We start from the raw sequence: 23019 nt of genomic DNA on the forward strand, positions 1-23019 counted from the left end.
TCCACCAATGAGAAAGAGCCTCCTTTACGGTACGTAGTATTACGTTGCTTCCTGCTGCTATCGCGCTTAGCAGGTTTGCTTACAGAAGGGAAGATGGATTCTCCGTTACTGGTATTGTAACATCTTGTTTAAATTTTACATGTATGCATGTCATGTGATTTCTGAATAGTCACACGTTTTTATGATTGAATTTGTGTGTGAAAACACAACGAAATACGATATTTTCTCTGTTAGTTAACTTGATACCGACCCAACAAACGCGAACGGTTAGCTGTCTTAGCTCACTAGCTAGTGCCGGAAGTTAGCTTCGTGTGTATGTGTTGGCGATGTGGAAGTGTTGTTTTCGGTGTGACTTCGCAAATATGTAATAATGCAAACGCTATTATAATTAGTGAATATGATCCGATTATGTTCATTCACTCCACTCTTTTGCTCTCTTCGTGTCATTTTTTAATGAGACAATTCTGATCCTCAAGTTTGAGCTACGCATATTAATATGTTCCAATCATCTCATCAGGAACCATCCTTGTACACTGTCAAAGCAGTTCTGATACTAGACAACGATGGAGACAGGCTTTATGCTAAGGTATGATGGAGACAATTCTGCAGCATAATATCTTCTTTGGTTGTTTTAACATTAAGAATAACTGTGATGACACTATTAATATTTTCAAAAAATAACTCTCAAACTAACCCTAACAAAAATTACCTCATGAAAAAGTATTGCTTCTTAACTGTTTTTGATCCAGAAACTGCTAAAAGAGCACCGAATGGCTGAACTGAGTAACATGTTTATAGCGTACCCTGAAAATTACCGATTGTTTAAATGTTCACTCCTGCTTTAGGATTCATATATATAAAAGTAAGATGTGATTTGCTTTGAATTTTTTTACAGTATTATGATGATACATACCCAACAGTGAAGGAGCAGAAGGCTTTTGAGAAGAACATATTCAGCAAAACTCATAGGACGGACAGTAAGAAGCATTTCCTTTGATACAGTATATATTTTTTCCTTAGGTACGCTGTACTGACTCACATTTCCTTTCTCAACAATGCTTAATAACATGACTGATTGTTGTGTGTTTTTAGGTGAAATAGCATTATTGGAGGGCCTTACTGTTGTTTACAAGAGCAACATAGACCTTTTCTTTTATGTTATTGGAAGTTCCCATGAAAATGAGGTAAGCATAATTTAAGAAAATTGCAATGAACTTGAGTTTTGTAATCCAACTGTTAATCTTTATGCAGAGTCACAAAACATTAATTAAAGCCACATAGACATTGTTCCTGTTGCACTTACCACTGAGGTGATGTGTTAACACACAGAATATCAGACTGAAATTTTGAACATCATTAATGTAATGCGATATTTCAAAGCACTAAAACACTTCGGGCCTGAGCGGTCTCTTAAAATGAAGTTAAATTTTACTCAACACATTTGCTGTCATTTAATCTTTTCTGCGCCCGGTGAAAGCTTGGAGGGTATGCGTTTCTTCATGTGTATACGTCCACTGCCAATCTTACATACTTCAGGCCATGGGAGTTTGTAGGCACCTCTTAATGCATTTTGATTCCTATTCAGAGGGCTATGATTACATGATGATGCATCTTGATGCATCCCAGTTGTTTTTTGTTTCTGCCGATAGACTATGCTGTCAAAAAATTGAATACTTCCTAATTGCTAACAAGTAAAATCAATAATTTTTTACTTTTGTTGTTCAGCACATGTAAAGTGTGGGGATTGACTCTTGTGATATTTGTGCTGCTGAGTGCAGTGTTGATTCACATCTTTCAGCTTAGACCTTTCAGCCAAGAAAGTCTTGCCAACATTGAAGTTCTCAGTGCAGAATATATGCACAGTGTTTCATCATCATGCTTCCATTTGTTGCATAATATGGATGTGTGGCACATATGTTAAAAGAATAAAAACAAAAGAAATGCTGGCCTTAACAAGAAAAGCCATATCGAGGCCCAGAGTGTAAAGATGGTGTAGACGGTAACATCCATTATGTTTCATCAGCCATTTGATTTTAGAAATGTGCAGTCTGGTCAGGCAAATTTATTAAAACTTTTGTGTATTGAAACAATATTTGAAGGAAGAAAATCACAGTATATCAAAGAAACATTTTTGTATTTGTGGTCCGGTCAGACTAATACATGTTGTGTACATTTCTGACAATAGTAAAGATTTTCAATGTTCAGATTTTATATGCCCCTACCATAGAGCATTGAGGGTTATCTTTACTGCAACCCTGAAATTGAATTGAAAGTGTGTGTGTGTGTGTGTGTGTGTGTGTGTGTGTGTGTGTGTGTGTGTGTGTGTGTGTGTGTGATATGTAATATGTAAAATATGAGTTATTTTTGTTAAATACAAATAATAATTCTAAAATATGTGTATTTTCAATAGCTGATGCTCATGGCTGTACTAAATTGCCTATTTGATTCGCTCAGTCAGATGTTGAGGTAAGATTTGGTTATTTATTCCTCAGAACTTCGACAGAATCTTGTTTTTGTAACTCCCATCCTGCTGTCTACAATGTCAATTTTATTTATATTTATATAATATTTATAAGTACATATATTTTTTTACTCTGTAGAAAAAACGTTGAGAGGAGGGCTTTGCTAGAGAATATGGAGGGGCTCTTTCTGGCTGTGGATGAAATTGTGGATGGAGGGTAAGTAAGAATTGAGCAGCTTGAGAATTTCTGACGCAAATCATGTGCAATTGTGGATTTGACTCTTTGCTGCCTATTGCAGAGTTATTTTGGAGAGTGACCCACAGCAAGTTGTGCACCGTGTGGCTCTTCGAGTAAGCTTTTCTTCTTGCTTCTCAAAATTCTTCCACATAGATTATAATGTCCTAAATGTAATATAAATGTGCCTGCAGGGGGATGATGTTCCATTGACAGAGCAGACAGTCACCCAGGTGAGAACAGAATTCTTTCGTCTTCGACTACAATATTTAAAAGCTCTATTAGTTTATTGACTGCTAGAACTCATTAGCACAGAATCAATGGGAACAAGGACATCGCAGCATCACTCTACTCTGTCACTTGCCACTTGGTTGTCACATACAACATTGTCTATGCATGACGGAGCACATGATTACTAATTATTCAGTAGTAAGGTGGTGGGTAGCCAACGGTGGTTCTTGTCTTTTAGTTGTCACATGAGTCTGTCTGTGTGTGAGCTCCTCTTGATTAATGTTGTCATTTAAGAAGCTTGAAACCAGCTACCGCCATCCCTCTTCTGGTCATGATTAATGGCTCACACCTATCCCTATACTTTATGGTTATGATTCAGCTTTCATGCTATAAATTAACATGATTAATTACACCTTGAATATTTCTCACCTTTTAAGTTACCCATTCACTTTTTTCCATCTGCTTTTCAACAATTATATTTAACTTTTTTGCAATTCGTCCACTGACCTCTTCAACAAGATGCTGTTCATTTGTCATTTTAGTTTAATTCGATAACATTTTCCATGAAGGTTTATCCCATGTTCTAGCCCTTCATTTACTGTACAGTACAGTAGTAATTTGTTATTGAAGGTACCTGCTTGGTTAAAACTCATTTTCCTTCACAGGTACTCCAGTCTGCCAAAGAACAGATCAAGTGGTCTCTCCTACGATAGACTCACGCCTGCACCAGTATACCAGCGAGTCGCTCTTCAGCCAAGTCTTCATGGCACAGAAAGATATACTTTTATTCTTCTCATTTCCACCCCTTCAATCAAAGGTGTGAGGAATGCCACTGTCACTCCCAGGACTACTACTCTACAAATGTTCAAGTTCTTTTTTGTACAGGCTTGCTCCGCATGACACAATCAACATGAGAAAATGGTGTACATTCCAGTACCAGGCCTAGCCTTGTTTTGCTCACTGTTCATTACTGAGCAAAGGTAAGGTAATAAGTCAATGGATCTGTCTATGTAACATTAATAAACCTCATTGCAGCCTGTGGCGACATTCCATGTTTATCCTAGGGCACGAATTTTGTACTGTTTGACAGAATCCTGTTGTCTCCTTCTGATCACTGTATAGTTTTGGAGTACCTCCATCTGATATAAATGAATTTTGTCATTAAAAAATGTACAACTTTACTCATGTACTCAACACCAAGGTTTTGTTCAAATATTTTTTTCAGCGTTGATTTATCATTGGATCCTTTCAAATAAATGTTTGTTGACACTGGCAAGAACAACCGTGACTTGTGTAACACTTTTGGATGTGTATTGAAACTTGCACAATTCATTGTCGTGTAATAAACTTAACTTGTTTTCACTGCTTTAATTTCATTTTCATAATATTCCTGACCTGCCAATTGAGATGGTTAAAAGGTCGTGTCGGAGCTGCCGACCTGTGCGCGTTTTTGTTTTTGTTCAAAATACCTCAGCAACCACTAAACCAGTGGTTCTTAACCTGGGTTCGGTCGAACCCCAGGGGTTCGGTGAGTCGGTCTCGGGTTCGACGGAGACGGAGGTCAGTCGTGTCGTGTGTTTTTGCCGAACATACACGAATCACTGTACGTTTGACACGTGTCAATTCGTGCTGACACGCCCCCCTTAGCCATCACTGGCTGCAGGTGATCACGTGATTCTACATCGATTGGCCTACCTGTGCTACAGGGGATTTTACGCACTCTAGTCGATTTATGCCTGTCATGATGGTTATCTGATTGCTTTCTTGATATTTTAATTCATAGTAACTATGTTGTACAACGGGCTCAGTGGTCGAGCGGGTCGTCCAATGATTCAAGATCAGCGGTTCCATTCCCGCTCCCGCCGAGTCATTTGTCGTTGTGTCCTTGGGCAAGACACTTTCCTTGCCTCCAGTGGGGCACTCGCTGGTGTGTGAATGTGTGTGATTGTTCCGGCGGTGGTCGGAGAGGCCGTAGGCGCAGATTGGCAGCCACGCCTCCGTCAGTCTGCCCCAGGGCAGCTGTGGCTACACACAGTCTACCATCACCGAGTATGAATGAGGACTGTGTGAATAATGGATCCAGTGTAAAGCGTCTGTGAGTGTCCAGAAAAGCGCTATATAAATCTAATCCATTATTATTATTAACGTGAATTTACATGTACTGTATAACGGAACGTGATGGGAGTCAGCGTTCTGCATGATTTGCAATGTCAAGTTGAGCACCTCTAGTGTCGCACTGGCAAAAATAAAGGAACACTTCCTTAAGCTGCATGGAAAACAAAAGAAACAGACTTTGCTGTGAAAATGATATAAGAGTAGCACTTGCCAAGGTGAAGCCACGCATATCTGAACTGGTCTCTCAATAACAACAGCAGAAGTCACACTGATTTGCAGGTAGGTCATTTCATGTGAGTTCATGCGCTGTCTTGGTTTTGTTCTTTGAAAAAGGTGACATTAATGCACAATTCATTAAATACACCAGTAAAACATATACTGTACTTATATCTTAAATTTAATTTATTTCTTTAACTTAAGGGTTCGGTGAGTGAGCATATGAAACCTCCAACAAGGTTAAGAACTAAACACTGCACTTGAACACTCCTTCACAGTAAGAGTCAAACACGATCAGGGGCCGGTGGCTGGAGCAAGGCTGGAGCAAGGTCGCCATCTGCTGGTGGTAGCGGCGAAGTGCAGGGATGAGAACTAAGGATTACAGACAATGAAAATGGAGGAGATCATGGGGATCACACTACTGTGTGACTGTGACATGCAGACAAGTTTTATGGAGTCATGCATGATTCATTTCTACTCTGTAGAAAGACACTGTGCATCATGAATTGTGCTACATCAATGTGTGCACCCCACCTTCACATACTAACTCACTCAGCTTAATGCAAATGAAGGGTACGCAGGAGAGAAATGGATATGTGAAGAGACACTTTATCATGTTGGTACCTTGTACATATTGTAGGATGAAAAAAAAAGATCTATGCATTCACTCAGCTATGTAGACCCATACCTTCTCATTTTGATCACTCGATCTTTTGTGCATGTAGAAATTTGTTTGGTTGTATTAAAAATATCCAAAGGTCTAATCTGGACCACATTATGTTACTGGTCAGTATATTCTCTTTTCTCCTGACTAAAAAAAAAAAGAGACATGTCTTACTCCACTCCACGTGCTGTGACAGGTCTATTGGTCATACCCTCGAGGTATTAAGCCACTGTCTGTAGCTTGTCATTAAATGACATACAGTATTGCTAGTTCGTTTTCAGTTTTGTCTTATCTGTGGCAAATCCATCAAAGCGGGAAGCCGATCAAGTGAATGCTCTTAATGAAGAAAGTGTAGATCTTGGAGCAGTCTGTGAAAAGGATTTCACACACACAAACACACACACACACACACACACACACACACACACACACACACACACACACACACACACACACACACACACACGAAATTATGTTGGAATGCAGAAGAAAACTTTATTTGCCAGATGGAAAACTGTCAATCATTTGATTCTTTGGTTCTTTGATGAGAAATGCTTCTGTCAATCACAAGCTTGTAGGGCATGATAATTTGAGGTACTTTAAAAGCACAGCAGTCTTACATACCGTACATATACGGTGCTCTTTGTAGATTGAAAAAATGCCTCTTGAATATGTATCAATCAGGGTTCTTTAGGGGATAAGAGGGCAAGAGATTAAAACGTGTGTGTGTGTGTGTGTGTGTGTATGTGTGTGTGTGTGTGTGTGTGTGTGTGTGTGTGTGTGTGTGTGTGTTAGGGCGTGACTACATTCATGTGGGTTGATGTCTTCACATAACAGGAGTGCACTCAATGAATTTGTTATTGTCTCTGAACTGTGGACCTATCGTCTCGGTTTTACTCCGGTTTGATTCAGCCTCTGACCCTGTGGCTACAGAGATACAGTAGAATGAATGGCGTCCACGCAGTTGTTAGACACTCTGTGTTTTAATGGAGAAAGCGCCATAACAAAGGAAGAGCGCTCGAGATAAATGAACTTCATCTTCACACCAGTTCACCGTTCTCGCTCCAGTTTGCTGGTATTACCGGGACAGTTTTTGTTTGAGCATGTGGGTTTGGTGAGGGGAGGAAACATAAAGGTTAAAGAGGACAAGGTTAGCTGAAGAAGAGAGCAGTAAATGTGATTAGTTTAGATCCCAGTGAGGGCACGGTAGGAAAGTGAGAGGGTAAAAACAGATCCCACCCAAGGTGGCTGTCCAGACACTCACTTTTCATCTAGATAGCACTGCAGCACCATCAGGGACTCAGTGACTTGCTTTCATCCACTAATTACAGTTGTACCATCATAAAAAACAGCGAGGTAATTTATATTAATTATACAGGCATGAGTATAACAGATTGAAACGCAATGCCTTGACATGCTATACATAACATGCAGTAAAATTGTCAGAGACGTGTGGGCTAGAGCCTTGTAATTGATCGATGCATACAGTGAAAGAGTGGCTCTCTTTCTCTCGTACGTGTGTGTGTGTGTTTGTGTGCGTGTGTGTGAGTGGACTGTGTGAATTAGAGTCAATAAATTATCATCATCTGTAAGCTTACAGAGTCTTTATGTCATAGTCAATGGGCCTGAGCACCCATCCGATGGCTTACCCTACTAAAGAGAAACAACGATGGGGAAAAACAATGACAGCATGTTGGATCTAATATAGTAAACATATTAAATGAAGTGCCATTATATTGTCTGAGCAGGACAAAGGCCATGGCCCACATGATGTTTAATAACCCAATGCATTAAAATTAACAAGCCTATTTTACTTCTACTGCTTTGCCATTCCCACCCAGAGATAACGTTAAGACTGACGGTCACGATGAATTAATGAATGTTTTGGAAAAACAGCTTTATTCAAAAAAGGGAATCAGTCCTTCTATTTTTCATTGTTGGAATGGATTTAGTCAAGTTTAAAATAAAACTAAACCACCACCATATCTCCGTAATCACTGCAAAAATAACATTTTGAAAGAGGTCATTAAAGGCTGCTCAAAGCATGCGCCGTATGTCTTTGTCCATGTGTGCATGCAGAAAGAAGAGGTATAGTACCCAGGCCTGATCCCTGAGCTTCAGCAGCAACCTGGCAGCCTGACGTGCTTTATGGCCCCAGTTGCCCTCTCCGGGTCTGTTTATGGATTCCCATTGAATGGAGAATCATGGCCACTCCAGGAAAAGCCAGCCAAAAACAACACCTCCACCACTGCACTCTTGCCTGCCTGTGCAATAACTCAACAATGTTTATTTTCTGAGGGAAAAAAAAAAGAAAAGTATTCATAGCAATGACGTAAGATGACTGTAAATTCTAATGCTAATGCTCAATTTTTTTGTTGATGCAAGATAAAAATGTCGGCACAAACATGGCTGGTTTATTGGTTGTCGTTACTGGTTGGTGAAAAAAAAAATTGTTGGCTTTGTTAGGAGAATGCTTTTTTTTTTCCCCCCCTCTGGCCTGTAGGACTAGTTATTTTATGATACCTGTAAGATTTATCAGATGAGAATGTTCAACTTTGATAGGATAATGAAATTGCAGCAACAAGGGCATTGTTAATCGAGCACATATTCTAACTGATGTGTTTTCCCTCTGCTGTTTTCCCCACAGTTTTCCCATGCAAGCGCAGCACATTATTCTTTACCCAAAGCATAATTCAGAAGACTGATAGAGGAAACACTCTGGATGCAAATATTCTATCTGGTCAAAGTCTATTCTGGTTTGATGCACCAGGAACATGTTGTGTTTATTTGCAGCACAAATGCAAGCGTGGTTGCTTGGGTCGGCTGCACACCAGGGGCATCTCTATCATCCTCCAACGCTCCCCGACCGATGCACATCTGGTTTGGATGGGCTTGACTGAGCCTTCCCTGTAATCCAGAGGTTAGTGCTTAGCCGGGGCGCCTGCCATGGCTCCTGATGTGGTAAAGTGTCCTAGTAGTCAGAGGTTACTGGGTTACTGCTGTTATCAAACAGTCAACACTACATTTTGTCCTAGCGATGATACACGAGAGATCCAGGAAGGGCCATCATTCTTTTTCACTGTAGACAGTCAACATCAGACACAGCTATGCTGCCCATTAAGGTTTATGAGTGTTTCTGCAATGTTATTTAACCCCTACTGCATCCACCAGGGTGACATATAGTGTATTTCACCTTTTTTTTTTAAGCTTAAAATGTTTTTTGTTCTAAAAAAACCCAAAGAAAAACCCACACAAAAAAAAATCCTGTGTGCATTCGTATCTGTAGATGGTGAAAGAATGAAGAGAAAATAATTTTCCATTGCATAGTCCAGAATCCTTCTCTCTTCCCCCTGTCATTTACACTTTCTATCTCCCTTCCCTCCCATGGATTCCCCAACCACACCACAACACCGTTAACAGACGGCCCTGACAGATTTACTGCCACCGTCTTTCCATTGGCCGCCAGCGTGACAGCTGTGATTTAACGCTGTCTTCTTATTGGCCAACACTCGACAGGTTAATTTATGGGCGCGCTGTGATTTGATGCCTCCAGCCTTTGAAGTGAGTTACAGCTCTGTCGCTTATAGGACACAGAAACGGTGTCAGGTTGCAGTCGTAAAAATCTTATCCCTGAAGGGGGGTGGCACTAGAGTATAATAGTCCTGACGTCATGAGAGAAGAGACACTCTGGAAGAGACCTTATTGTGAGCACAGTGGAAGAGATTGATAGAGAGAAAACATTCGGTGTCAATCCAAAAAAGGCTTTGAGTAGCTCAAAAAACATTAAAAATACCCAAGTAAGTTGCATGAAAGCAGGATTTGATATGGCGTATGACCTCGCATCCAGTCACATGTAATATCTTACCCCTAATCTGACATTTTTTAGCTGCGTGGGAATGTCCATTTATCTTTTTTTTTTCTCTCGTCCCACACCTCTAACCAATAGCAGGTTTCTGTATGATTCAGAGGTCAAAAGATCCCAAATGACTGATTATTATATACGCCAGGTGATCAGCGGTGGCAAACTGCCAAAGTCACTTTGACAATTGCTGCTGTGTCTTCTCAATGCAGCCCTAGTGTTCGTGCAATGCCATAATCTATCTGCAGTCTATCTCTTCATCAGCCTGACAGGATCAAGAAGAGTGAGAATGTGGCCCTGTAACAGCCTTGACCCATGGAAATCTTTAAGGGCAAAAAGCATGGCCGCCCCTGCCCTGTCTATCAACCCCTATTGGATTCATGCACCGTTTCCCTTGGACATCAAATCCCTCTCTTTTCTCCTTCACTTCACACATGAGGTAGTCTGCTCGAGTGGAAAGCTGTTGGAAAACAAAGAGACAGAGGAAAGCCCTGGATTTACTATGTCAAGTGGGATTGCATAATTTAATAAGACCTTCTCGTGAACTTGATAACACGGGGTCACGTCGAATGTCCTCTGACAATGTGCCTTGAAAGAAAACAGGTTTTACATCTTAAAGAGACACGATCCCTCTGAACTCCAGGGAATGACAGATAGTTTGGCGGCGTGGAAGAAGAGGCTGAGAGACGTACATTTGTTTCGAGGTAAACCAAGTCAGTGGGGGTATTTTCTGTCAAATCATACTTAATTTGTCAACCTTGTCTTCTAGTTAGAGCTGCAGAAATAGCTTTGCTTTGCTTAACATTGATGTCCTGATGTACTCATGCTGTAGGATAATTGGATGGTTTAGTTTTTATCCATTCAAATTTTTGTCAGGTGTTTTTCTGGTCTTTGGAACATCGAGGTTGTGAAGTCCCAAATAAATAAGTCTTCTCACAGTGCAGTCAGCTTCCAGCTCCTCTGAAGGCCAAATACGGCATCATGCTGTGGTTGGTTGATTTTTCCCTTCAGACCAAGTCAGTCCAAATACGTCCCAACCAGCCATGGATTAATAGGGTGTTGTGAGGCCAGGGCATGTTAATGTATCTGTTGAGGCTGAATGCAACCTCATTGGAAAGTCATTTTTACACAGTCGATGGGCTCCAGGGGTGTCCATCCTCCTGTCAAGGGAAATGTCGATGACTATTTACTGACAAATAAATATTAGCCTCCAGATCCTAGACTACTAAACTTGACCTTTGTGAATAAATCTCTACACTGAAAAGAAAAGGATTTCATGAGAGACCAGGAGGCCGTGCTACTCATGAGCCTCTGGACCTCCTCCTTTCCCTGTTTTCTGAGTTCTATATATTTGTATTCTTTTTTTTGGAGGTGGGGGGGATAGTTTGAGTCATCTTGGAAAAAAACCCCCACAACTTATTAAGACCACTGTTTTTTTCCCCAAGTGTCCCAGTTAGTTCTAATAGTGTGAGCCAGCATGCAAATATACTAGGACTATGGCATAGACTGAAACTAATCTAAATGGAACTGAACCTTATTAGTTTCACATTTGCGTTTGGCATTTTTCCATTGAAGACCACCTTATAGGCGTGTTAAATAAACAACAAAAAAGTTAACTTGGAATCTTAGGTTATATGAATATTCATGATTTGAAGGAATCAAAACACACGAGGCTAGCAGATGAACTTGATGTTTTTTCCTTGTTACCAGTCAGGTGGGAGATGCAGCTCACTTTTCTTATCCTCTGTGTTGCTTTTTGAGTTCTGGGAATAAAATGCAGAAGCTAATTAATCTTGTTGAGCTACACTAATTGGAAAAGTAGTGGCAGACGTCGGAATGTGACACAGTTTGTAGCTCTGATGGAATCAGAGAAGGGTTTGGGAGGAATGTGGCCTGAAAACATCCCTTTGATAACTTTCTGCATTCGGTGAATTTAGTTGTAGTAACAGTCGTGTAATAATAGTTCCATAACATGAACACTATGTTCACATCTGATTTGTTTAGTCCCTAATTTTGTTAATTTCTGACTTGTGTAAAAGCTGTCCTTTGTTTAGATCCTCTACTTAATCCCTATCCTTGATCTTTAATTTCATATTGCTCAAATTCTCATATTGCTGCAGGATTACTTGTGGTTCTAAGGCATTCCAGGATTCAACTACATACATAATTCATTCCTGAGTAATATCCCCCTAGTATTCAAGAATATTACAATATTTGGTAATCATTAATAAGTAATGCATTCACACCTTCGCTGCTCATTGTTTGGTGAGAACTCAAGATGTACTGTCAAATAATTGTTGAGTACGTGTGATAAATCAAACTGATGATTTTGCTCTTTTCCAGGAACACTTATCGCGTTTAAATATAGTGTAAGAAGACAGGGTTATGTTCACAGTGGATTTGTTTAATTCACACTTTCATTGTTCTTCACATTTCTATTTTTCATTCAGAGAAATGCGGACATTGTGTTGTCCTTCATTGTCACATCCTGATGGCCGCTCGCAGTGAAACATTCAGCCTCTGTGTCAATGTTTGAGGGGGGTGTCCGAGGAAAATGGGAGGAACCTGGACAGAGGAGCTGAAATCTTAATCAAGCTCACCACACTGACAGTCACCTCAGACGGCTTAAATATCACTACTAATTAACACAGAGAGGGGAGGAGTGGTGGTGGTGGTGGTGGTGGTGGTGGTGGTGGTGGGGGGAGCTGTCACAGGCATGATGGATGCTTCTGGGGGTTTGCTTTCAAGAAACCAGTGATTCCTTTATTAATCAAAGGCTAAGATGAAAAGACTCTCCCAGACCTTAGGGAGAGGGAAGATAGCAAGGAGCCATTGTTGGGAGGGTTTCAGTCACTCACCGTAAGCCTTGATTTATTCGATCAGGGGGCATCAAAACATTTGGAGACAGAACATTTCTGCTGCAGACAGTGTGTTTTCATAAACCTCTGAAATGCTCATATGTTTAGAGAAGCACAGCGTGTGCAGTCAGCTTAGATTTACCGGTCGTTGGAGAAATGTATTTTTGGATATTTTTCTGCGTTTTCTCGACAGGAGGGGTGAGCATAGCAAAGTGTTGGCCATCACTCCTGAGCAGAGCTCTCCTCCCTCACACAGTGAGCCAGACGGAGCACGAGGCAGCACTCCCACTCTTTACCTCTGGACCGACTCCATAATCAGTCTGTCTCGCAGGGATGATTTCGAACCTAGATGATTTCAGCACTTCGTGTATGAAGATGGAGTGTTATCTCCCTCTCTCTGGTCTCCTCCCCATCTACCTCACTTAAGGAGGTCTATTGTTAAGTGCGGGAGGCCTGTGGGTGCTGTAAATCATGCTGCAGAGGGAGGGGATGTCTCCCATGGGGGAAAGCGCACACTCCCAGCAGCCTTCAGGCTGATCTCATCCTGCCTATCTTAATGCTTTAATTAAGGAACTGGTCAATAGCAAAGAGGAAGGTGCTAAAGGGTATGATCTGCACTTCCTAACATATGACTGATGTGGCAATACCCATGCAAGCAGAATTACGGGGCAATGAAAGAAATTTTCTCCACCCTGAAGAATGTGGATCTCAACTATTAGCACACACTTATGTGTGTTTGATTACCCAGTTTGACGATAATACTTCTCAACAGCGACATTTATAACAAATCATATTTAGACTTTTTACGCAGACTTCATTGAGGTGTATGGGGTACTGAAATACACATAATTACACATATAGTTTAATTGCATGTTTCATTGCTTCCTGGTGCTTCTGCTACCGTCAAGTTTACATCGTGGTTCAAATGGTTAAATGACATAAATTACTATTGAAACGTAGAACAGTTTTGGGCAATGAAAAGACAGGAGTGATATTATTTTTAATTTAGATTTTACCATTTCCATTGCTACTTTCTATTGGTGACATAGTGTGGGGTTTTATACGATTACTTATGAACTATTTAATCAATCAAGGAAATAATTTAAATGGTGTGTTTTTCTGTTCATAATCACTTATCAGTATCAATACTGATCAATATTTTCAACCATCTTTTTAAAATAGCTTTCTTTCAAGCTTTCTATTGTGGAGTATGAGGTTTATAATAAATACATCCTGACTCCAGGTATATATTTAAGTTTTGTCATCAAGTTGAATTTAAATGTGTTTTGGTCTGAGTTTTCTTCTTTTGTTTTTTACTTTTTCCTTGCACATTCAAAGAAGTGGTATCTAATAATACATCTGGGTTAAATGTTTCCAAGTCACTCATGCAAAAGACATAAAAATGGTTGGTTCATTGAAGACATACAGTATATTGGATATTGATCAGTTGTTTCCTCTTTAACGATCACTAAATTACAGGGGATTTGTTTTTTGTAGTGTCAGAGGCTGTCTGTGAGCTGACATTAAGTTGGGGTGCACCTCCCTCTTGTGGCCCAGACATGTCTTTTTACACTCCTTCATAAAATACAGCATTATTACACAGACTAATGGACCAACGCTGATCCGGAGTGAATTTACTGATGAAATTGAGAAACGTGTAGTTAATTCATTTGATCAAATAAAAAGGCGTTGATTATAGATTCTCTAGCAAAAGGGTTGCTTCTTTTTTTTTTTTTTACCCGAAAGTCATGGCATCAATTTGTTTAGTTAAACATTGTCAGAATAAAAGGAGTCTGGTACAGCATGGCTTCTTTAACATGTGCATTATTTGTTATTTGACTCAGGCTCTTTCGTTTGAAAGAGAAAAATTGTAATAGATTAATTTGTATAATGATAAATTGTCTTCCATTTCTTATCTCGCATTTCTAACGACGAATCTATTTCGTCGTGTTCTAACTATGGATGGACGGTCTTATCAAAATGCGTTTCTAAATGGATCCAAATGTGAAAGACATGAGTTGATTCACTTTTCTGCAATGATCTATTTTTCTACACATCTGACATGCACAATCCATTCTTTCGTGATTTGTGTGAAAACACCTTTCTGCAATTTTAATTGTTTATTCCTTTTTAATTCTGTGCTTTGGAAAAATTTTCCAGTTGTGCTCACTGACGCCATCTGCTGACACAACTGGGACACTACGCACTTCTGAGAGTCCATCTTCTGTTATTGACAAAGACTGAAATCTATGAAATGTGGCAGAATACTTAGGGTAAGTCCAATATATAATGATATAGAATAATAATATAAATTATTACACATTATATAATAAGGTAATTCTGGCTGTACTTCAGTGCTGCTTCAAAGAATATACATAAGAAGGGAAATTATCGATCCTTATTTTTTTTAGATCTTTAACATCGATGTTGCAGAAAAACTGAACTACATGTTTAAAAATTGTAACAGCTTTATTGAGACTTTGGGCCCTAAAACTCCATTACAAACTCCATAGGACAGCATGACTGAGTCAAAACTGATATCACTTCACCCCTGACATGTAAAGAAGCTGGGCTCACTTACAAAAGAAAAATCCTTTTACCAAAACAAAATACATGAAAAATTCTCCAATAGACACATGCAAAAGAAACATTAAAAAGATCCTAAGGGTGACTGCTATTCTAAAAGGGACAAGAAAGTGTGACAGCATTTACTTTACTAAGCAAGTTGAATAACTTTTTGGCAGTCACAAAAAAAAAGCCACAAGATTAGGATAAAGTTCTGATCTTCCTTTGGAGTGTAGGTCCCATACATACTATTTCTACCCCTAATCATCTTTAAATATATATTAAGATCATAGAAAGTGATGGGCCCAAGAATCGTTTCACATATGCTAAAAATTTGACATCAACAGACGGATCAATCTACAGTACAATCTACAACTGAGCTAATGTCTTTAGTCCAGTGTTTACAGTGATTTAATCATTAAGAGGCCTGAATACAATATAATATACACCATCATTGTAAAAAAAGTTATATTCCCGTTATCTGCGTATACTCAGTCACCTTCACTGAAGATGCTCAAGGTTAAACTAGAGATAAATGGACACGGCACTGAATTCAGATCACATTCAGTCAGGTCGGGACAAAGGGAAGCTCTAAAAATCATTGAGTTGTACTTTGAAATCAAAGATTTAGAAACTTCAGAAGTTCAAATCACAATGCCGATCAGGCCTTCTTTACCGAAATGCTATTGAAAGGTTGGAGGAATCCACAAATGCAGAGCTGGAAACATAAGACTAACAGTAGTTTCTAGGAGTAGATGGACCATAAACAGAATGAATTTATTTAGCAGGGATTACAAAGAGAGAACTTCACCTCATTTTTCTCAACAGACAGGTGGTTCTTACATCCAGGTAACATTATAATGAAAGCTCACCAACTTTATTCATGATCTTAAGAAATTCAGGCTTTCTTCTACTACAGCTTTCAGCCTTCTACTGTATTTCAAGTGTAATCTATTAAAAGAACCAGACAAAACAAGGTAGATCAGTGAATGTGTGAGCCAACGGTCACTACACAATTTAACAAATACTAAATTATTTTAAAAAATATTCAGGAGAATTCTACATAACTCTTGCAATTCTTAAACATCATCAACAGGGCTGCAAAAGTAGATCTTCCAGATTTAGATCTGGACAACTACCAGAAAAAAATAGTTTAGGTCAACTAAGAAGTATTTGTAGGAGGAAAAAAAAAAGCTTGTACATGAGTAACAATGGATGACTAATTTTGCTAATCTACTAATTTTTAGTCTGTGACATGCCTGTTTCATGTTCAGTGTAAATATACATAATTTTTCAAATCTGAGAATGTAGCTAATTAGTACAAGGAAGCACGAATCCTCATAAGCAGGTACATGATGCAGGCCAAAAAGACTTCTGGGACATCCTGTCAATGCAGGTAAACATATTTAAAAATACGCAATCTGCTGGCCGAGATGCCAAAAAAATACCTGCAACATTTCATTCGACTACTGGCGTTGATACCTGGAACTATTGTAAAAGATCAGGTATTAGTCTGTCCAGTTTGCCTGTACAACTAATGCAATAGGAGATCAAAAAAACAGAAAAAAATAATTAAATCCACAATTGACCTGTATGAAGGAGGGGGTGAGAGGAAAACTTAGGTTGTTTTTACGCTAGGCTGCTTTCAGGTTACAGTACTGCTGAGCTCCAACATGTGATGTCACTGAGCTGCAGACTGCTGTCTGTAGGTTTTTGTCAGGGAAGCTGCAGGGTGGGGGTGGGGGGTGGGGGTGGGGGGGCAAGGAGGTCAGACAGTCAGACGGTTATTAGAAGGCTGTAGGGGACTCCAGGAAGCTGTATGAGCCTCCTGCGAGTACTGGTTGTCCTCTTTGTTCACTCCAACTGTACATAGTCGTCGGTGTCTCAGCAGCCTGTCTGTCCGTGAGAAGTTCTACAACCAGGTAAAGAAAGGTGCGTGTCTTGGTTAAAATAGGAGAACAATCCTGTAAACACAGCTGATGCCATACAGATTTCTTCAAAAGTTCCAGAAATATGAACAAAATGCAGAAACCACAAAACTTTTTGTCACTGAAGCTAAACTGATGCTAACCTGATGGCAGCGATCACACTGGTACGGCTTCTCTCCGCTGTGCACCCGTTTGTGTCTGTCCAGGTGGTAGCGCTGAATGAACCGCATATCACATGCATCACAAGCAAACGGCTTTTCCCCTGTGAACATCGACAGGTAAGACTCACACCATATTTTACTCTATATGACTATCACAATATTTTGAGAGAGATTTGTCTATAAGAGCTGCACACGTGCGCAAACTTTGACTCAAAAGTATTCACAAGAAAAGGAATGACAGGTAGAAAATGACACAAAATGTAATGAATTAAAAATGTTTCTTAAAATTAAAATTAAATCCTGCACATCACTCTAGGAACATTTATCTGTCTCCCATCCAGTACAGCAGGACTTCAGTGTAAGATGGGGTTTTCTTGTCATGACTAAGTGGAACGGTTTAACACAACAGGGCTGATCCTCACTTTGACCTGTGGTAAAAGACATAGCTGTACAGCTAACATCTGTGGCAATCCTGCCTCTCCTGGCCGAGTAGTCGCTTGCTGGGTGTTTGTTTTTCAGATGCCAAAAGGTCGTCAGCTTTTAGGAGCACCAGGTCTCAGTGCATCCAACTAGACTTCTGTTCAAGGTTAAAAGACGTTTCCCCGCTCATCCATATGTGGACTTTGGATTTGGGACTGTGGGATTGTGGGACAACAAACTCCTCACGTGGTGGCCCGATAGGCCCACAGACCACTTACATCTTTAGAACTACCACTCTTAAAAGTGCTTTGCAGTCAAATGTTAATACCTGACATCCACAGCTGTAGTTACTTATGTGGCCTCAGAAGAGTTTAAACATCTATATTCGACACCAATTTTATGAAGAGGTGAAGAGCTATAACATCCTAAACAGAAATCCTGTTGCTTCAGATTCAGCCTTCAAGGGTACTAATTTATGAGTTTTCTTTAAATAAATACATCCAACTTTATATCCTTGTGTCACTCTCCCATCATTTCTCATAGCTTTGACTTGGTTTTGGCTGAGTAAACATTTTGAAACACCAACATTAAGCCAATTTCTTTAAACATAAACCAACATACAGTTGGGAAACCTTTAGCCACAAAGATTTTAGTAGAAGCTAAGTACTGCAAGTTGGTTGGGTGGACTTTGGACCCATCCATAACAAAAAAACAGGTGTAGCTGAACTGGTAATGAAGGCACAAACCACTGGGAGTTCAGCCGAATCGTTAACGATGAAACAAACATCGAAGACTTGTTTAGCTGTCTGATCCAAGTGGATAGCACTGAAGAGGGGTGAATGTTCACTGGCTGCATGGTGATCTCACTGCTCATTATGTTTATCTTCCTTCAGTAATAATAACAATCTACCAAGTCCAAATTGAAGTGTGTGATCTGTGGCTTCTCACCTGTATGTGTAAGTATATGTCGCTTCAGATGGTAACTACTCCGGAAAGCTCCATAGCAGTGGTCACATATGAAGTTCTTCTGGACTTTCAAGGAACTGTCGTCATCCATATTGAGTTGTGGAAGTAAGTGCTGACAAAAATAAAAATAAAGATTTTAAACTGAACACAGATACTAACACAATCAGCATTGAAAGAATACTTACCTCCACTTTAACTTTGTTGGATAACCCTGACTTTTTGTGTTTCTTCTTAGGTTGCAGATTCTGGTTTGCCTGTATGTCTTTTCCATCCATTATTCTGGATGAGTGATAATCACCATCTTTTCGGATAAGCTTTTGAAGAAAGGAATGACAGAATGTGAACTGCACGGCACAACAGCTTTACTGCAAAAACGTATCATAGTGTATACAGGTAGTCCTCAACCTGAGGACACAATTGGTTTGGAGAGGCTGTTCATAAGCTGAATTGTTTGTAAGTCATTATTTATTCAATTTCAATCTATAATCGACATAAATGCCATTACTACTCTAAACACAAAGGTACTACATGTCCTTCTCAAAAAAATAGCATATTGTGGTAAAGTTCATTATTTTCCATAATGTAATAATAAAAATTAAACTTTCATATATTTTTGATTCATTGCACACCAACTGAAATATTTCAGGTCTTTTATTGTTTTAATACCAATGATTTTGGCATACAGCTCATGAAAACCCAAAATTCCTATCTCAAAAAATTAGCATATCATGAAAAGGTACCTTACACAAGCTATTAACCTAATCATCTGAATCAAAAAATTAACACCTGCAAAAGATTCCTGAGGCTTTTAAAAACTCCCAGCCTGGTTCATTACTCAAAACAGCAATCATGGGTAAGACTGCCGACCTGACTGCTGTCCAGAAAGTCATCATTGACACCCTCACGCAACAGGGTAAGACAGAGAAATTTCTGAGCCAATAGGCTGTTCCCAGAGTGCTACATCGAGGCACCTCAGTGGGAAGTCTGTGGGAAGGAAAAAGTGTGGCAGAAAACACTGCACAACCAGAAGAGGTGACCGGACCCTGAGAAAAATTGTGGAGAGGGGTCGATTCCAGACCTTGGGGGGCCTATAGAGGCAGTTGGCTGAGTTTGAAGTAGAAACATCCACAGCCAACGTGCACAGGCGTGTACAGGAAATGGGCTACAGGTGCCGCATTCCCCAGGTCAAGCCACTTTTGAACCAGAAACAGCAGCAGAAGCACCTGACCTGGGCTACAGAGAAGCAGCACTGGACTGTTGCTCAGTGGGCCAAAGTACTTTTTTTGGACGAAAGCAATTTTGCATGTCATTCAGAAATCAAGGTGCTAGTCTGGAGGAAGACTGAGGGGGAGGACATGCCAAAATGCCTGAAGTCCAGTGTCAAGTACCCAGTACCCACAGTCAGTGATGGTCTCGGGGTCATGTCAGCTGATGGTGTTGGTCCACTGTGTTTTATCAAGGGCAGGGTCAATGCAGCCAGCTATCAGGAGATTTTGGAGTACTTCATGCTTCCAGCAATGCTTTTTCTGCTGAAAAGCTTAATGGAGATGAGGATTTCATTTTTTAGCAGGACACAAAATACTGTAGTACCATAATATAACTGTTACATCTCTAACTCTGCTGAATTAATTTTATCCTCAGTGGTTGTGGAGGCTAAACTTTCAACCTGACCTGAATTAATGGCAGTCTGGATGTTCATGAACATCCATCTACCGATATTCTTATCTTGAGGACTGCCTGCATCTCAAAAGCAATATACCTCCAAATGTTTTCTTTTGTCCCCTCCATAAATTACAGTTAGTGGTTCACAACTTTTGAGTTTAGGTTTACTTTTACTACTATGGGATTTTTTTTCTCACACAAGTTTAACTTGGTTTTTAAAGTAAATTTTACAAATCCCTATTCCAGCAAGTTTTCTGTGTGGCCCTGTCCAGTTTTTCCATCTCTTACCAGGGGTGGGCAGCTGCCAGTTGATGGATGGCCCATGTGGCTGTGGTGATCTTGTCCATGGTGAACCTGGTGTCCATGATGGTTGTGGCCGTGCTGTGTGTGGTGGCTCTCAGGACTAGTCCTGTGACCTTGTCCCATGGCTGATGTCATTCTCTTCTGGCCTGGGATGTTGTTCGCTTGCATAAGAGCCATGCTGGACAACACTGCCTCGCAGCCCAGCAACCCAGCCTGGCAACACAAAAAACATGTCAGAGCAGGAAAAGAGGTCCGGAGGACTCCTTGAAGGGACAAGGAGTCAGAAGAAAAAGAGGGAGTTCAATCACGGGAGTTAAAGTCTGCACTGGCATCGTGATGGTGATTCTGCATATGAGGAGACAGCCACTGACCCATTTCATATGGTCTCGAACAGAGTTGTTGGAATGGTGTGTCATCGCCGTTGTTTGAATGCGTGTGTGTTAGGGGGGAACAGAGGGGGCTTCGTTCAGGATGAGGGGTAACAGAAGAGACCACACTCACCCAAATCATCAGGGGCCAAAGCCTGAAAGTAGAGGTATAACAATGTAAGGCTAGTGTTTTTACATGTTGGAATCAGGAGTTGGAAAATCATTCTATCTAGATTTCACAAAATACTAAATCTGGATATATAGCCAGAAATATAGATCATTAATATCAGTCGAGAAAGCCCCAGTTGTTTGGTTCATGCCATGTTTCTATCAAATAGGGAATATTAATGGAGGAGGACTTTGGACATGAGGTGAGACGGAACTTTCTATAAAAATGTGCTGTGGGCTTGTGAAAGCAGTATACTTAATGTAAAATATAATCTTATCTTAAGTTGTTGTAGGAATTGTGAAATGGAATGACGGCAATGCATGTGATGTTTTCTAAATTCAGTGTTACAGTTTATCCTAATAACTGTGGAAGTGAATGTAGCCTTATAAACTAAAACTTCAAAACACATTCACACAAACGATCACTCATAAAAGGCGGTTCTGTCGTAAAAATTTTAAATATTCATGATGAACATTGCTGAAAGAAGTAGTTTGGAAGGCAAGCACAATAGAGTGAACTGGGTTGAAATGTAATTATTTTACATCCAGTGAGAAGGGACAAATTCATCAACAACTGTAATGATCAAAGTGACTGGTTCAACAGAGACTTGGCTCTACATACTGCAGACATACTGACTCGGGAAACAGGACTTGCCTGTTTAGTGCCCAATGTATAGGTTCCTTTCAAAAACTTGACATAATATGCATTTTGTATATCTAATGGTGAAGCACATCTGTAATCAACAATGCATGTAAAACTCAACGCTGTTGCAAAGAAAGACATTTCTAATGCTGTTAAAATTTTTTTTGCTTATGTACACAAAAGAATAGCCCTTTGATTTTATAGCTAAGCAAATGATCGGAAACTCACTTAATTTACATAATGAGCATTGGAGCGAAGCACTTTTGATGTACAAGTAAACACATGCACAGATGGGAAATATGTACACACACAACCAAGATACACACGATTCACGAAATCAAATGAGCTCTGAATATCTATGTATACACATATATGTGTATATACACACACGTATACATATGCACAAACACACACATATCAGATAAATACAAACCATGCATGAATGGTAAATTTATTGAAAATATAAAACGTTGGTTATACGTGTAGTCTTCTGTGAGCATTAAGTTTTGTAAATTTCCAAAATTCAAACCTCGTTTAAGAAAATGAAGCAGGTCAGCACCAGTGAGCTACCTAGCGTCATAGCCTAAAACGTTTGAATCCCGGTGAAAATAATGAGCTTAATTCATTAAACACGTACTTTCCGGAGCGGAGGTTTATCTGGATGATTAAAACATCGATTCATAAGCGTGAAGAATAAACAGGATATCAGTTAATTTTAACAAACAAAGCTACACTGCTAGCTAGCCAGTAGTTTGGTTGTGGGACAACTCTTGTATGACTGAACCCCCACCCCCCGCTCCAGAACACAACAGCCAGGGCGTGCAGGCTAAGTGCCGACCACAGAATAACATCTCTCCCGTTAGCCACAGCTATTCGAAAGAGACACGAAGGATATTACGAATAATTTAAGGAGCCGCAAGCAAAATCTGTTGGAAAACAGACCGCTTACCTTTGGATTTTTTGAGTTTTGTTGAGCAATATCTCCTGTCGCACTACCAATTTTTTCTCAGTTTATAAACACTGACAGGAAACGACACCGGAAGTGCTCATCGGGGAGAGGGATGATTGGTCAGACACTCGGCCACGTGACTGACGCGGAATGACCCACATTTACGGCCATAAATGTGAGGGAACGGTCGAGTATCCAAAGAACGGGTTCTGTGGGGCTGTTTCTCTTCTTTATTTTCGGCGATTAT

At 40.0% G+C, this 23019-nt stretch overlaps 2 protein-coding genes across 4 annotated transcripts; one reads left to right on the forward strand and one right to left on the reverse strand.

Annotated features, from left to right (window-relative positions):
- Positions 1 to 49: 49 nt before the first annotated feature.
- On the forward strand, positions 50 to 4289 carry copz1 (COPI coat complex subunit zeta 1). The gene is made up of 9 exons (XM_068304947.1): positions 50 to 111; positions 518 to 586; positions 896 to 977; positions 1093 to 1184; positions 2411 to 2466; positions 2601 to 2678; positions 2761 to 2812; positions 2891 to 2929; positions 3593 to 4289. Exons 1-9 carry the CDS (start codon positions 94 to 96, stop codon positions 3638 to 3640), a joined length of 534 nt encoding a protein of 177 aa, XP_068161048.1. The 5' UTR covers positions 50 to 93; the 3' UTR covers positions 3641 to 4289.
- A 12653-nt stretch (positions 4290 to 16942) lies between these two features.
- Positions 16943 to 22856, reverse strand: znf740b (zinc finger protein 740b). Of its 3 annotated transcripts, none has more exons than XM_068336218.1 (7): positions 22773 to 22840; positions 21016 to 21167; positions 20630 to 20857; positions 18865 to 18993; positions 18662 to 18791; positions 17276 to 17394; positions 16943 to 17116 (listed from the first exon to the last, which is right to left on the reverse strand). In XM_068336218.1, the coding sequence occupies exons 2-7, from the start codon at positions 21058 to 21060 to the stop codon at positions 16973 to 16975; spliced, it is 795 nt and encodes a 264-aa protein (XP_068192319.1). In that variant the 5' UTR covers positions 21061 to 21167; positions 22773 to 22840; the 3' UTR covers positions 16943 to 16972. The 3 variants fall into 3 exon arrangements, with proteins under 3 accessions (XP_068192319.1, XP_068192328.1, XP_068192338.1); XM_068336227.1 differs by lacking the exon at positions 22773 to 22840 and adding an exon at positions 22461 to 22607; XM_068336237.1 differs by lacking the exon at positions 21016 to 21167 and having other exon boundaries at positions 22773 to 22856.
- Positions 22857 to 23019: the final 163 nt, after the last annotated feature.

Source organism: Antennarius striatus, chromosome 2, assembly GCF_040054535.1.
Source record: "Antennarius striatus isolate MH-2024 chromosome 2, ASM4005453v1, whole genome shotgun sequence".
NCBI classification, from domain to species: domain Eukaryota; kingdom Metazoa; phylum Chordata; class Actinopteri; order Lophiiformes; family Antennariidae; genus Antennarius; species Antennarius striatus.